General features: G+C 36.2%; 1 protein-coding gene across 2 annotated transcripts in view; it reads left to right on the plus strand.

The window, feature by feature from the left end:
* Positions 1–376: 376 nt before the first annotated feature.
* Positions 377–16,548, plus strand: part of LOC128867699 (sodium-dependent dopamine transporter) — a 41,744-nt gene continuing 25,572 nt past the window's right edge. Inside the window, exon 1 of one of the 2 annotated variants that reach the window (XM_054109146.1) lies at positions 377–651. Coding sequence is in view for 1 of the 2 variants with exons in the window: in XM_054109145.1 (XP_053965120.1) it covers positions 6,373–6,412 (40 nt within the window). In the remaining variant the exon portion in view is untranslated. Of the gene's footprint in view, positions 652–6,158; positions 6,413–16,548 lie in introns of those variants that run through there. The other variant, XM_054109145.1, reaches the window with a different exon arrangement.

The raw sequence follows: 16,548 nt of genomic DNA on the forward strand, positions 1-16,548 counted from the left end.
GCTATAACTTCGTTCATCTATTGGTATCTACACACACACACTCACAATTATGCACATATGGATGTGTGCTTGAGTGTTTGGCATTGTGTTGCATGCAGCAAATGTGTTAAGTGTTGAGTATTGCAACCACTTGTCGCAAACTAACTATTCAACCTTGCCGTCGTCGCCAATTTCGGCTATAAAAGCGTGAGAACCAATGGGCATTTCTGCATTCGTTCAAATGTCACGGTCGGCTTAGGACCACTCTTGGTGGAAAACAGGTGAAAAGTGTTAAAGTTGGAGAAAGTTTTTGAAAAGTAAAACAGTGCTAAGTGATTAAAACTCATATATATAAATTCTCATAAAAAATTGGGCAAATGGATTGAGTTAAGAAACTTTGGTCGTACGGTTAAAAAAATATAAAATAAAAATATAATTATTTGTTTTTCATTTGTTTCCATTAAAAGTAATATCTGTTCCAAATGTTCCGCATTTTGGGGATTTTTAGTATTTTATATTCGCTAAAAAGTATTCTGTGAATTTTCGTAAATGTGTTTCTGATTACTTTTTTGGCGAAAAATTTATGTACATATATTTGACGTGTGATGCACACTACCGCAGCCAATTGAAAATGCGCCCAGAATAGTTCTAATTTGACACTCGGAAATAAAGGTAAATATGGATTAAAAAATTGAAAATAAATAAAAAACAAAAATAGGTTTAATTGCATTAGAAGCGTTCCCGAGTGCGAAATTTGGAGTTTATTTCAAAGTTTATATCCCTAACTTAAAATTCTAAACTTACCGGACGCTAGGCTTCCATTCAAGTATTTAAAAAAATCCAAGTCTTTCAAAACAAATGTAAGAAAAGGCAGTAAAAATATGAAAAAATATCAAAATAATTTTTTTCACGTCTTGAAAAATAAAAATTTCTGAGCAGAGATTGAGCCATATTTTAAATACTTTTCTTAAAATGTGATGCTGTGAAATAAGAAAGGCGAGTTCGGAGAACTTATTTTTCGGGAATTGAATTTAAACACAAAAATATTTTTTCTTCTTAATATCTTTGTAAAAATTAAACCAAATATGCGCCGTTGCAAAAGTTATAAGCCCAATACAAATTTCGATTTTTATTATTGCATTTTTCAATTTAAATTATTTTTTATAAAAAAACCTTTAATTTTAAAGGGTTATTCAAAACACGCGCCTAGAGGTTGTTTCAAAATAAAAGATGGAAAAATTTAGACTCCTTCAGGTTTCACTATTTTTATGCAAATCGCTCAACAGTCACAAATCTGGCTATTTTTTTTAAGCAATTTTCGCTTCTCTGCTTTTGAAAATAAATCTCAGGTGAATACCATCCATACACTGACTTCTCGAAAGCTTAGGGCAAAGTATTACATCCTTTGCTTCTCCTAAAATTGACCTCTTAGTTTTCATTCATCATTCTTGCCCTGGATTAGGTTAGGTTAGGTTGAAGCGGTTGCCCGGTGGGACACAATCAGGCGCATAGACCATTGTGATGCCTCCTGGGGAGCTCTTCCTATCTCTCCTAAAACTAGTGTGTGCTTTTCAAAAACTTTGGAATATCTTCGACTTCTGTAGAACTGAGATCTTCCAATTCGTTAAAAAATTGTCTGCCTAGAATAGTAAACCTGCGTCTGGATAGAGCAGGACAGTGGCACAGAAGGTGCAAGATCGTCTCTTCCTCTTTCTCATCAAGACAACTTCTAAAGCAGTCATGTGCTTGCACACCCATCCTTTAGACGTGCCTACCTATTAGGCAGTGCCCCGTTATGACTGAAATCTCTGTGCTAAGACTGTGCTTATTTTGGCTTAGCAGAGATTCTGAGCGTTTAGCATTGATTTTGTAGGTGGTTTCATTACGCCATCTTTCGTTCGTTTTCTTTACGATTTCTTCAAGGATAAGTTGCTTAAATGCCCATATCATTGTCTATGTAGTCATCAGTCAATTTGGTGCCGAGTCCCGATAATTCATCGACTCTGCAGTTACCCTTAATGTCGCGATGACCACGAACCCTTTTTACACTTAAGTGAAATGACTCAGACATCTCGTTAAGAGATGTGCGGCATTTCATGACTACCTTGGAGGTTGTCGACTGTGAGGGATTTTATCGCCAGTGTCGCGGCTTTCATCATTGCCATCAGTTCAGCATGAAAGACACTACAGTAGTCGGGGAGCCGAAAACTGAAAGGGATTTCCAGATGTTCGGAGTATAAACCTTCGCGCACCCTGCCCTCGAGCTTTGAACCATCTGTGTATATATGCATAGACTCGCCCTGTCTTATCACGTTCCGTTCACACTTTTCCCTTGAGCGTAGGAGGGTCGTAAACGTTGTAATGGTAAGTGTAGGTGGGAGTGCATAGTCAACCAATTCGGGAAGCTCCAAAGTGACAGCCCTGGATTAAATCCTACTTAACTGATACGCGCTGTTTTTTAACTGTTGACAACGTTGTTTCAACATCCTTCATCGCGTCCTCAGGTGCCCCCCAAGGTAGTATCCTCGGGTCCCTATTTGTGGTACTTTTCATCAATGATTTTAGCTCTTGGTTCAAATTTGCCAATTCCTTGCTTTTTGCTGATGAACTTAAAATATTTGCAACCATCGTAAATTTACGGGTCGCAGTCAACCTTCAATCTGACATAAAAAGAGTCAATGAATGGTGCCGCGAAAATCTGCTGACGCTAAATATCAATGAATGCTTTCATGTAATCAATAGTAGACATAGCAACATTTTGCATACTTTTTATGGTCTTGCGGGCTCTGTCTTATAATCTGTGAACCAAATATAGGACCTTGGCCTTGTATTAGATTCCAAACTCATGCGGATTATATTCGTATTCGATGTTAGCTTTTTCCGTCGAAACTGTCAAGCGTTTACGTACCCCTACACACTTAAATCTCTGTATTGTGCATTGGTTAGGTTGAGATTGGAGTATGCAGCGTTTATTTGGAGCCCTTACACAAAGATTCAATCTAACCGCTTTGAGCGAGTTCAACAATTTTTTTTTCTAATTTGCTCTCCGCTCTCTAAATTTGTCACTCTAACTACCTTCTACTATTCTCGTTCCCACTAATGAGCCTTTCTACACTTGAGGACAGAAGATCCATTTTAGCGGGCTGATTTGTCAGTAACGTCATAACTGGCTCTATTGACTGCCCTTTTCTTTCAGAAAAGATGACCTTTAATATTCCCTAAAGAAATCTTCGCCATTCGGAATTCTTTAAAGTTGCTTTTTCTAATAGTAGTGAAGGGGTCTACGTTCTCATATCTAGAACTTGTGCTAGACTAAACTAATCGTCAATGCTTTAGATGTTGATTTCACGCAATCAAGACCGTCCTTAGTTAAATATTTACGAATGTTTTTCTCTGCGCCACAACACTAGAATTTTGTCTTCGCTCAGGTATTTCATATTTGTCCGAATTTCAAAATTGATTTACATGTAGATTAATGGTAGTTCGTAAGAATATTTTGTACCTTAAGGTTTGAAATAAATATAAGTAAATATATGTATCTGAACAGGTAAAAAATTACATCATTTAAATGTCCGTCTACGGCTAAAATCCGCTAACTACCCAATTCATGAATGCTTAATACTTGAGAACGTCGAGATATCATTGTTGAAGGTTGTGCAGCAAACTTTGTCCTATAGTAGCAATATTATGAATAGAAGGTCCAGTTTTTAGTCTGACTGTCGTTTTTCTATCCTCAACAGAACCAGTTTCTTGAAATTTTTTCACCAATCTTTGAATTTTCGACTTACTCGGACTAGCATTTTCACCAGAAATATCACGAATTTTCCGATCTTATAATTTTTTAAAGATCGACTATTTTTTATAATAAATTTCATTAATTTTAACGCGTTTCTGTATCGTGTAAAATGGACTTGACAAATGTCAACGATGACATAAAAGATTACTGATATTTAAGCGTCACCTTTGAAAGACTCTTTATAACAAAGACACAAATTCTAAATTAATTCTTTGCGGTCAAATTGATTGGGCTCAATCTTTACTATTTTTGTGTAGAACCATTCATGACATTTATTTTTTAAAGATAATCCCTTTCAAATGTTAGCTTCAACTGCCACGTAATTCGGCCATCCGTAAACACTAATTTTAAATGACTCGCAGGAGGACTTCGGTCGGTATTTCCGGAATAACTTTCATAATGTTGGCTTCCAATGTATCCATCGAAGGTGGTTTATCCACAAAGCATTTAGATTTTACTTACCCCCACAAATAAAAGTCCAAAGGTGTAATATCACACGAACTTGGTGGCCCATCTACTAGTCCGAGATCAGAGATAAATTGCTCACCGAAACGACAACGAAGTAAATCCATTGCTACACGGGCTATATGGCACCAAATGTTTGAACCAAATGTTGTGGCGATAAAGGGCTTCAATTTCCGGCAATTTCACTTTTACATTGGCGCCAGCCTGGTCTTTGAAGAAATATGGGCCGATGATTCCTCCAGCCAATAGGCCGCTCAAAACGGTTGTTTCAATGCATGAAATGACTGTTCTTGAATGGCTTCGGGTTGCTCTAAAGCCCAAATACGGAAATGTTTCTTATTGACGTAGCCATTAAGTCAAAAATGGGCCTCGTCGCAGAATAACATTCGGGTCGCAAAATTTTCGTCGAGTTTTTCATGAGCCCAACATTTGGAATTTCGACACTTTGGAAGATCGGTCGGCTTCAAATCTTGGACTAGCTAGATTTATACACTTTTACTTTCACACATTTTTGCGTAAAATAGCTCAAGTAGTGCCATAAGATAGGCCCAGTTGTTGAGATCGGCGCCGAATAGATTTTTTCGGGTCTTTGGCAAGACTCTCTTTAAAGTCGCAATATTTCCTTAATTTCAGACTGTTCATGGTCTAGTCGATCGAGTAATATTCAATAATGTAAAACTATTCCCAATTTACCGATGGTTAGCCGAATAGTGCGCTCTGTAGGTCGGTTATATACACCATAAGTTGGCCTGAGCGCGCGATGAAATCTTTTCACAGAGCGTCGAGTGTACGATTTGTGAACGTTGTTGATGTGTAAGTCTTTCCATAATGAAATGTCAATGAATATTGGAAACAATTATGTATTTAATTTGACAGTAGTTACGCGTCACCTGCCAAAAAACACTATTGGAAAAAGTACCTCCAATCTGATCAGCCTTTATTTATTTATAGAATGAATAATTCTTGTTTATTCTTCATAATCTATCACTGCTCTTTCAACGGAAACTCATTCCGACCAGTACCACACCCAGTTCCAAATTTAATACGACCGCAGAGGGTGAAGCAAGTTTCAAACTTTGTACAAAACGTATAAAAATTCCCAACATTTTTATAAAAATTTCAAACTTTGTAACAGAATTAAAAAAGAAAAGTAAGAGAAAATTGGGTACGCAGTTTTATAGTCCATGCAATTTTAGTATAATAAAGTGCAATTCTGAAATGGCTCAAAATTCTCGTTGATTTTGGATAATTTTTTTCCTGACCTTGCGCCTATTCGCCCTGCAACGAATACACGATTTTTTTTTTGCTTAACATGGATTAATACTCGCGCAGTCTTTGCAAGGGCGTGCATACGAGTTTGTAGCAATGTACTGCTGCAGGGGTGTGCCTTTAACTATTTTGTATAAAATAAAGATTAAAACTAGTAATCATACACGTACACTGAGGCCAGCTGGATATGAGATTGTCTTGCTTTTTTCCGAATGTTACTGTAAACGCAATCGCATTGCAATAAAATCGAATGCCGCCGGCATGTAAAATTTTTCAAATTGCATGTAAAGGCTTGCGATGGAATTTGCATATGCACATAAAAGTGTATACTTGTTGCATCGTATAAAATATAATAAATTAAAAAATAATGAATCAATCTATAAAACTTATCCACTCATAGGCAATGCATTTTTAAATATGCAAAACAAATTTAACTACCTGCGCCCACGTATTTACATGTATAAGGAAAATAGTCTGAGTAGATTTGGATGAAAACAAGAAATCAAGTTTTAAAAAGTTGCAAAATGCCAATTAGAATCAGTTAATTAGGGTATTTATAAATGTGAAAAGAGTGAGAGTTGCGTGCTTCAGCGCTGTGATTGAGTTGCGCTGCTGTCATTTGCAACATCAGTTGAAATTCGGTAGCGCAACAGAATGCACGTAAAGTGTGGCGGCGCTTTGAGTAAAACAGATTTGTTTGAGAAACAAAAGAAATACTTGTTAATTCGAGACTTAATTTTTTTACCGCTATTGTGTGAAAATCTAAAGGCCGAGTAACGGGAAATGCTTAGTAGATTTTCAACGCAACGTTGTTTTAAAAGAAATCATTCTAGTGCTAAATGGCAGTGAAAAAATTGTAAAAAATGCCGGCGGTTGTATATTCAGGTGTAAACGTGAATCCAGGTATTAGAATTTATTGACTTTTGAAAATGAATGCAGAAGCGATTTAAATGCAGTTAAACTGTTTTGAAAATTTCCCAAAGCTGCTTTGGGCTGCATACTTTCAAAGAAATCTAGTCACTCATACGATTAGTTGGGGTGTGGTTTCAAATGACGCCGTAAATGTAAATGAGCAAAATTTCAGAATTTTTGCAGCTGTCCAGTTAGTTGGAAGAAAAATCAGTGAAATTTTAGTTAACACACAGAACCGCAGTTTGCGTGGCTTGAAAATTTCGCGAAATATGAGCGCCAGACAATAATGTGGATCAAAATATTATTAAGTGTAATGAAGTACAAGCCCATGGCGGCCGTCGTAGCCGAATGGGTTGGTGCATGGCTGCCTTCGGAAATGCGTAGGTTCGAATCACCGTGCGTGAAACACCAAAGTGATACGAAACGGGTTTTCTAATAGCGATCGCCCCTAGGCAGGCAATAGCAAACTTCCGAGAATATTTCTGCGATGCAAAAGCTACTCATAAAAAATATTTGCCGTTCGAAGTCGGCTTAAAATTGTAGGTCCCTCCATTTATGGAGCAACATCAAGACGTACACCGCAAATACGAGGAGCAGCTCGGCCAACATCCAACAAGGGCGTAAGCGCCAATTACATATATATCTCAGTTATATATAAAGCCCTTCAAACACTGCTGCTTTAATTACAAAAGTGTTTTAAATCATATCGAAATTATATGAAAATTTATGCATATTAAAATTAAGCAAATTGCTCACATCGTTGTCTTCATTCGATATTGTCAACTACAAATGAGGGACCTATAATCGAGTGGGTTTATGCATGACTAGCTTTTGGCTCATCAGGGAACAAAACCACAGTGGGTGTTATGGAAGAAGTTTTTTTCGAATGCCCTTGGTATGGAGAGGCAAACCTTCGAGTGAATTTCTACCATGAAAAAGACTTCTTATAAAAACCATTTGCTTCAAAGGCCGCATTAAATTCCAGTGCCTTCTAAGAACAATAACGAGGAATAAACTACAAACTTGATGGGAAGCTCGGCCAAACAACTAATAACTTTCTTTCTTCGTTTGAATATTCATTATTTTTTTTTAAGTAAAGCAACAAAAGTAAAGTAACAAAAACCACATCAACTTAATGCTCAAAATTTTTGCAAAAATTAGAAAAATTCTACAAACTTGCATTCCAATATCACAATTTTTAATTAGAATTTCTAGCAAAATGTCTGTTATGCAGTTCTTTAGCTTATTAAATTTTAGTATAAAGTCAAGTTTGAAGTTGCTTAAATATCTCGTTGATTTTTATAATTTGTTTCCTTGTCAGTGTTGCGTATTTCCTCCATATATAAACAAAATGTTTCGCATTCGTTATAAGGACTAAAATTAAAATTGAAAAAGGGCCGATTGGCTATCTGAATATATGTTTATATCTCTTGTGGTGAGAACACTTTTATTTAGGGCTAGCAGGCCTTCCCTACAGTGATCCGGTAACCGGAATGAGATGTTGGCATTCATTCCTTCAGAATGAAGGCCTCCGCCTACTTGTTCATTTCGCTTGCAACAATCAGTATAGATACTGATTCCGTTTCTTTTGTCCATTACCTCATTGTCCCAATCTTCTCTCGTTGGGAAAGTTGTGGTAAAGGATGTGTTCATATGCAGGTATACTGCTGCAGAGACTAGCACCCCTTTGAATATTTTCTAAGCGTTTTACTGTTGTTCTTTTCTCAAGTGTTGGCCACCAAACTAAGACACCGTGTACTATTTTTGGGGTTAGGCCCCATTTTTCTCCCAGAGTTCTTTTGCATGTATAGAGTGCTGTGGCTGCTTTTTTTACTCTATCATTAATATTTGTTTCCACGAGAGCTTCCTATCTAATACTAGTCCTAGGTAGCTTGCCTCTTCCCCAATTGACAGTGTGATTCCTTAAGGGTAGGAGGGTTCAGAACATGTATCCTGTATTTTCTGGTGAATATGATTAGTTCTGTTTTGTTGGGATTTACTTCAAGTGCACTCGATACAGCCCACCGGCTTGCATAGTTCAAAGCATTTTGCATTATGTTGAAGAGGGTATCTACGAGTTTTCCTCTTATTAATATTGCAACATCATCTCTAGATTCTTTAACAATTGATTCATTGCCAATATCCACAGCAGAGGAGAAAGTACAGCGCCCTGACGGGTACCCCACCTGACGGATCTACAGTAAAGGCGACTTAGATTGAATGATCAATTAAAAAATATTTACACGTAAGAAATGCAAATCGCTCTTGTTTCTATTATTTTTTCCACCAATATACATCACTTAATTGCCAGTGCCAAAAGGGATACAATTAAAATAAACGAAAATATTAGTAATTTAAATAATACTTCGGCTGCAAGACGAACACTACAAATAGGAGAAGGGGCTCGGCCAAACACCCAAAACGGGTGTAAGCATCAATCATATTTATAATATAATTATTATACATTTCAATAATCAGTTTACATAATTACAATTTAACAACAATATAATAACAGTTTAACTATTTTTAGATACAGGTATCCCTCGTATAACGCGATAGTTACGTTCCAGAAGAATTGCGCGTTATGTAATTCCGCGTTATCTAAAACATAGTTTTCATATAAATTTGGGGGTTATGTCCCAATATGTTTCTTTCTTATACAATTAAAAACACAAGATATGAATAATATATTAATACATATGTACATACATATTTCAAAATTCAAAAAACAAAATTTAAATAATTATGTGCACATTAAAAAATTTAAAAACAAACTAAAACAAATTAAAGGTTTATTAAAAACTTTATTGTTATTCTTCAAACTTCATATGGTAATTAATCTGTTCCACTGTCTTCAAAGATCTTTGCGCGTGGGCGTTTTGAGGGAGCAATAGCTTCATCAGAAGATATTTCTTTAACATAGTTTTCGCTATTGGATAAGAAACTAGTTGTGGGACCTTGTGGTTCTTCTACTGGTTTTATAATTGCAAAATCTGTTATCAGTTTTTGGTGGGTGGTTTTTTTAAGCTCCTTTTCAATTTCGTAATAAGGTGCTAGATTAATATCTATTCTATCTATCTAAGGCAAAAAAGGGTAATTCCCGGTTTACATTAAAAATACATTACATATTATAAATATGTGATACGCAAATTAGTGTTACCAAACTTTATAATTATGTATTTTCCCCTTCGCATTATATAAGCCTAAATTTCGCGTTGTACTGAAATCTAATTTTTCCAAATCGCGTTATATCGAAACCGCGTTGTATAAGACCGCGTTATACAAGGGATACCTGTATTTATTATTTTATAGCATTTATTAGGTCGCTTAGTTGAGTTATCTTTAGATGTCTTTTAGTTTTTCGTTCACTTCCCAGAAGTCTGTTGATTTCTGCATTGTGCTTGTGTAATTTGTCAAAGGGCCTTGTTGTCATAATCTATCGTGTTTCTGTCAGAAATCGAAGAATCTTCGATTATATTAGAAGAAACTTCGATTTTTGTCATTGGATTTTTGATGTATGCGTGTTTTTAGCCGTTCCCCACACCAGTAGTTCATATAACCAGATTGTTTTGTACAGCAACAGCTTTTTCTGTATATTAAGCTTAGAATCACAACGATATGGGTCGTTGTCTAAGTGGCATAGCTGTCTCTATGTGCGATGCGGCTGCCAAAACTAACCTAAGCTTAGATTTTGTGTAGACCAATGAAGTAGTCGAAGTTTTTCCTTTATTTCTTTGTCTCTTGGCTCAATGTGGTAATTCCAATTTAGTTTCGAGTTCAAGTGAGTTCCCAGGTATTTAGCGGTTGCTTCTATTGTGAGTGCTTTGCCATATATTTTAATTGGAACTATTTACATATAGTAAATTTTATTCAGTTTAGCCCTTATTTATTTCTAGGCACCAGTCATCAAACCATTCCTTAACTGCATTTGAGTATCGCTTCAGTTTTTTAGTGGCGATAGTTAGGCTTGCCTGATGTTATTAGTATTGTATCGTCTGCGAACGTAGCAATTGGTGAATTGGATTCGTCAGGCGAACAAAACACATAGTAGTGGACGTGGAACGCTTCCTTGCGGAACTCCAGCTGTTATTTGATGAATATCTGAACAGTGATTGCCATATTTAATTAAAAAACTTCGGTCGGGGTACTGGGCCGCGGCTTTTTATATTATTACAATAACTTCTCTTTAACGAGATGCAATATGGCTCATCGCCAGAAGAAAGTGTATCTCCGTCTAGTGAGGCGCTGCTTCGAGGAGATATATCTGTACAAACTTTAATCGGTGCCGTTAAGTGCGATGAAGTGTTTGCATTCAAAACTTAAGGTTTTTCGAAAAAAAAAATTAGTTTCATAATTAACAAGCTTTCGAATTATTTATCGTTGAGATTTTCTAATAGTAATGGAATTTATTTAATGAGAATTTAATTCATTTTCATACTCACATTTCCTACTAATGAGACCCTTCTCAGAAAATGCCCAAAAACGAATACTTTTCGAGGTGCACAGATACGACACATATGACTTTCCAAAAATACACACATAAATGTATCTCCAAATACAACAAAAAGCATTTGAAAGCCATTCATGTCATTTGCATACTCGTTGCTGTGAAAAGAAAAAAATGGAAAAAAGGATTCGGACGGTTAACGTTTGGTTAGGGCGGCACTCGAGCTGTTCGATTGTTTGCAAACTTAAGAGGCTTTCGGTAGGTAGAGTAGAATAAAACATGCGACGGAAGTGTTAAACTCATATAGAAAGTATTTTGTATATACAGGGCACGCTCGATAACATGAACTAATTAAAACCAAGAGAGTTCACATTAACAAAAGTTTTCATGTTTTCGAATGCCAAACAGATGTAAAGTCAATACATATTTATGCAATTAAATTCATGTTTTATTGTTTTATGATATGAAGTATAAATTTGAAAGTACTTTTTATTTAAAAAAAATCAGTCATATTTTTTGTGTCTTCTGTTTTTGTAGTACCTGAAATACAAGGGAGAGACTTAGACATCTCAATGCATTCATAGCATTTTGAGAGAAGCTTTCATAGCCAGCTGCTTTGTTGAAAATCTCAACTGCTTCATTTGGTTTAAATGAAAGTTCAGAATTAAGGGGTTATATACCTTGTGGTCCGGTGAAATTAGCGAAAGTTGGGTTTTTTTTAAAGATATGTAGCAATAATTTTATTGTATAAAAGTTTTTATTATTGGATATTACAATGTTTAAAGAAAAAAAAAAGGCTTTGTTTGTGTAAAAATATTTAAAAATGGCGGAGTTATGGCGTTTTCCCCCAAGACCCTTTTTTTGGAAGAGGCTTGCGGTGGACGCGATTCAAGTCCACCAAGTCAACTGAAATCAAAAAATCGAAAAGATTTCATTAGTATAGGGTTATATCTTCTTAGTGAACGATCAATATATTAAATATTTTGATTTTTGTGAAAATAGGAACATGTTTTTAAAAAACTCCACTTCTACAGTCCTAAAATTGGCATTAAAAAATTCATATCTGCAAAATAAAAATTTATACATAAAAAGTTGATCGTTTACTAAGAGGCGACATCAATTACGAACAATTTAAAAAAAAAATTATAAAAATCGGTTGAATACTTTTTTTGCAATCGCGTCCACCGCAAAAGCATTTTTGGAAAAACACGTTTTTGAGATAATCGCGTTTAAAGTTTCAAGCGCCGCATGAGGCCGTACGCTCAGGACGTGACGACGCACAATTTAAAACGCTGTAACTTTCGATCTATTGCTCAGATCTCTATGAAATTTTTGGAAAATGTTCTCAAGGGATTGTACTTTACGATAAAGAAATAAAATTTATTTTGATTTTTTTGAAAAACACAAGGTATATAACCCCTTAAGTGAAAGTTGAGAATTATTTGAGCTCATTGGGAGCTACATGCAAATTTTCACACGCTTATTGTCTATGTTGTAAAGCTTCCTCGCTTTGTTAATGTTTTAGAGTAGTTAATCCACAAAAAATTTTGTTTACGTCTTCGGGTGTTCATATTTTGGAGTATTCACGTTATCGACAGTTCGCTGTATAAGTATATATAATAAGTACATTGTATATGTATGTGGAAAGGTGAGATAATGCGGCGGCGAGAGTGATTGCAACTAAGTTAATAAATGATGCCTCTGTGAGTTTCGTTCCAAATCCCATTATTAGCAGAATTAGTATAGTTATGAATCTCAATAATAACAAACTTTGCTTTGTTTATATGAAAATTTAAATTGTAATATCTGGTTCTATACTTAGATATACACATAAGATAGAAAGCGAAATTGGAATTTAAATGTAGAAGGCAGAGTGAGGAAAGCCACTTCACTCATGCAAGAAAAGCATCTCCGAAAATAGTACAGGGTGAACGATATGAAGTGTTGTCTATTCAAAACACCGTAACTTTTTTGTGTGAAATTAGTTTTTATTGATTTCAAAGACAAAATTGTTTAAAAATGATTACAATTTTAACATATTTGATATGACCACCTTTTGCCTTGACTATAGCCTTCAAACGGTTAAAAGATGATTTGCATGCTGCACGAATACGATCTTGAGGTATTTTGACCCATTCTCGTATAATCGCTTTTTTCAGCGCATCCATACTGGCATATTTTTTTGGCTGATTGTGAATTTCCAGCCAAATATAACGCAATCATGCTATTACGTTTGAATCAGAAAAAAAAATTCAACAAAACTGAGACACAAATGCTTTTGATGGCTTATAAACAATATATTGAACTGTCATTAGAACAATTTTGACGTTGATGTCATGAGCTGTTTTACAGATACAAGCAGTGTGAAATTGGTAACACTTCATATCGTTCACCCTGTACGTACACTGGTTGTACTCAGCAGCGGTAAGACCGGATTGTAAGTAAAGGGTTTTTCAATTGGCGCGGGTCGATTTTGGCGCCCTGTGACAGCCATTTTGTTTGATGACATCTCTCAAATCTTTTGTTTATTATTCAGTTGTTTATGCCAAATCATCATGGCAAGTTGCACGATTGAACAGAACGTTCAAATGATAAAACTTTATTATCAAAATGAGTGTTCATTAACGCAAACGTTGCGCGCATTGGGCCCATTTTTCGGCAGACGTGATGACCCTTCCAATTTCTTATGGCCCATATTGAACCATATGGACCTAGACGACATGTGGTTCCAGCAGGACGGCACTACGTACCACACAGCAAACGCCATTTTATTCCATTTCACCATCTACCCGCCCTTATTGAAAAACCCTTTACTATATGGAATATTAGTATGGTGGCAGGCACTTGATACAAATATTATTGTGAACAGATTGGCTCGTATTCAAAGAGCAGCAATCTTATGTGTGAGAGCAGCTCTTAGAACCACTTTCACAGAAGCACAGAACGTTATTTTATACTTATTGCCAATTGACTTACGAGGTGTGTTCAAAAAGACAGCTGCTTTGCTTGCACGTGTTTCGATTTTTATCTATTCAAAAAGATGGATCAAAGAACCTGTATAAAATTTTGTGTGAAAAACGAAATTAAGTGCGCGGATGCAATCCGAATGTTGACTTTGCCATACGGAGAAGCTACTTTGGACCAAAGCAATGTTCATCGGTGGTACAAAATGTTCTCAGAAGGCCGAGAAAATGTGAACGACGAAAAGCGGCCGGACGCCGGAGCACTTCAACAACAGACGAAAAAATTGATGAAGTGAAGAAAATGGTATTGGCCAATCATTGAATCACCGTTAGAGAAGTTGCTGAGGATCTAGACATATCGATTGGCTCGTGCCATTCGACCACTGTTCTCGTGTGATGTCTATATTTTTGTGTGCGATGCCTTCGCCTGACAGCTTTTGCAGATGGGATTTAAAGGCAGGTTAAGTCTGTTTGCATGATCCCGTTCCTTCCAATAACCTGTAGGGGTTGCAGGTAATTCGTCCTTGGATGTTGCCAGTTTACTGACGGATCTAAGCATGATGAACAGAAAGTTGGAGGAGTTTATTTTGAAAAGCTAAGCTAAGTGCATCCTAATCTTGCTAATCACTGAATTGTCTTGAGGCAGAAATTATCGCCGTAAGAGGAGGTTTATTGCTCTTAAATAAGAGACGCTTAACTACGAGGGCTGTATAGATCTACTCGGATAATCAGGCAGCTCTAGAATCGTTAATGAGAGTAAAACACTCGTCAAAAACAATAGTTGAATGCCAGAAATTATTATACGAAGTATCGCAATTTTTTAAAATAAACCAGATCTGGGTGCCAGGCCATAGAAATATAGAAGGTAATTGCAAAGCAGATGAGCATGCAAGGGAAGATACGATACAAAATATTCACCCAGATAATTTAGCTAAGGGCAAATTATTAATAGATAGACACTCTGTCACTCTGCCCGTTGGAGGAAATCCAAATTTTTTTTTGTCAAATAAGCAGGTAAACTTGACTGGAATGGAACTACGGCCGCACACAATCGCTACTGATTCTTAGGAGAAAAGATATTGGAGACACGATAGGGATACTAACAGGGTATTGTTGTATTGGGAGGCATGTAAATAGACTGGGGGTACTACATAATGACTTTTGTCGCAGCTATCAAGATATTGAAGAAGAAGAAATCGTGAACCACCTCCTGTATACATGAATTGCTCTACAACCAAAAAGGTTTTCCACGTTCCCATTCGCCTTTCTTGGCAGCATTGAAGAGGTCTCACAAATTGAATTGCTGAAATTAACAAAATTCATTAAATTCGCAGGTTGGTTCAGAGAAGACTTACACCCCTGAGTCTCCAATGGCACCACAATGGGACTATTCAGGCCTAAGTGTGTCGGATGACAGCTACTCAACATAATCTAGCCTATGTACATGAGTGTGTGCTTGTTATGGCTATTTTAAGCACTGTGCATGACATCGCAACACATATACAAATTATTTTTCTTTTCTATTCTTTCAAAAAATGCCCGTAGCTTTGAGCTGAAGTTTAAGCGGTCTTACTGTATACGGATTAATTAAGACTTTTTTCTTGCTTAATAATTTTTGCCGACAAATGACAGAAGAATTCGAGTTTACTGCTCTATTTCCTTTTCTAAAAAATGTTTACGCTTTTGTGTTTGTCACATTTGCCCACACATGGATTTCATCTCTAGCTGAGAAATTGTGCTCAAGCAGGCATCAATTAAGTAATTAAAGTGGGCTTTATTAAATGTTCGGCGGTCATTACAAAAAGTGTAATATTTAGTCTGCAGATTTTAGATTTTATAGGCAGAATCAAAGCGATAAGCGAATGATTAGCGGAGTTCGTGCTGCGTTAGTTAGTTAGTTTTAAGCAGGATTGTGCCACAATGAGTATAAAAAGAATTCTTTGAAATGAAGTGTACTTTCATGGGATAAAGTTAGATGTGTTTAAATAAATATAAAAAAGTGGTGATACTTATTCAGAATGTGGTAACAAATCGGAAGAAACACCTGGGTAAACTTAGTTAACCAGAGGGGGAAATAAAACTCAATAAAATAGGGCAAATGAGCACAGAGAAGTACTGCGAATCCATGACGGTGGCACAATAGTTCTTTCAGATAGCAGTGCTAAATCCTTTCATAATAACAATAATAATAAAGGATTTTCCAAAAACAGGTATTAGTTTGAATAGCCCGCTACTTCGGTAGATGTCACTTTTGAAGCTGCCATTTTTTGATATTTGAGAAGTAGAAACTACGCCATTAATAAAAATGGAACGATACACGCTTAAACAACGCATTGAAATGATTAAAATCCACTATAAAAATGGTGAAAATTTGGCAGAGACGGTTCGTAAAACTCGAACATTTTTGGGTCATCGTGAAGCACCTTGTCGGGCCGCAATACAGAAATTGGTGAGAAAAAAAGGAGCTGTTGGGACAAGCTAGTGATGTGAAGAATAAATCCCGTGCACGTCGCTCAAAAACAGCCGAAAGAATTGCTGTTGTAGCCGAAAGTGTTAAAGAAACCCAGGTTTGTCCATTCCTCGTCGTTCTTTGGCATTAGGTATTCCACAAACGTCATTACACCGTATTTTGCAGGAAGATTTGGGTCTTAAGGCTTATAAAGTCCAGTTTACTCAAGAACTCAAGCCGGCCGATCATCAACAACGTCGTGCCTTTG

This window comes from Anastrepha ludens, chromosome 6 (genome assembly GCF_028408465.1).
Source record: "Anastrepha ludens isolate Willacy chromosome 6, idAnaLude1.1, whole genome shotgun sequence".
NCBI classification, from domain to species: Eukaryota; Metazoa; Arthropoda; class Insecta; order Diptera; family Tephritidae; genus Anastrepha; species Anastrepha ludens.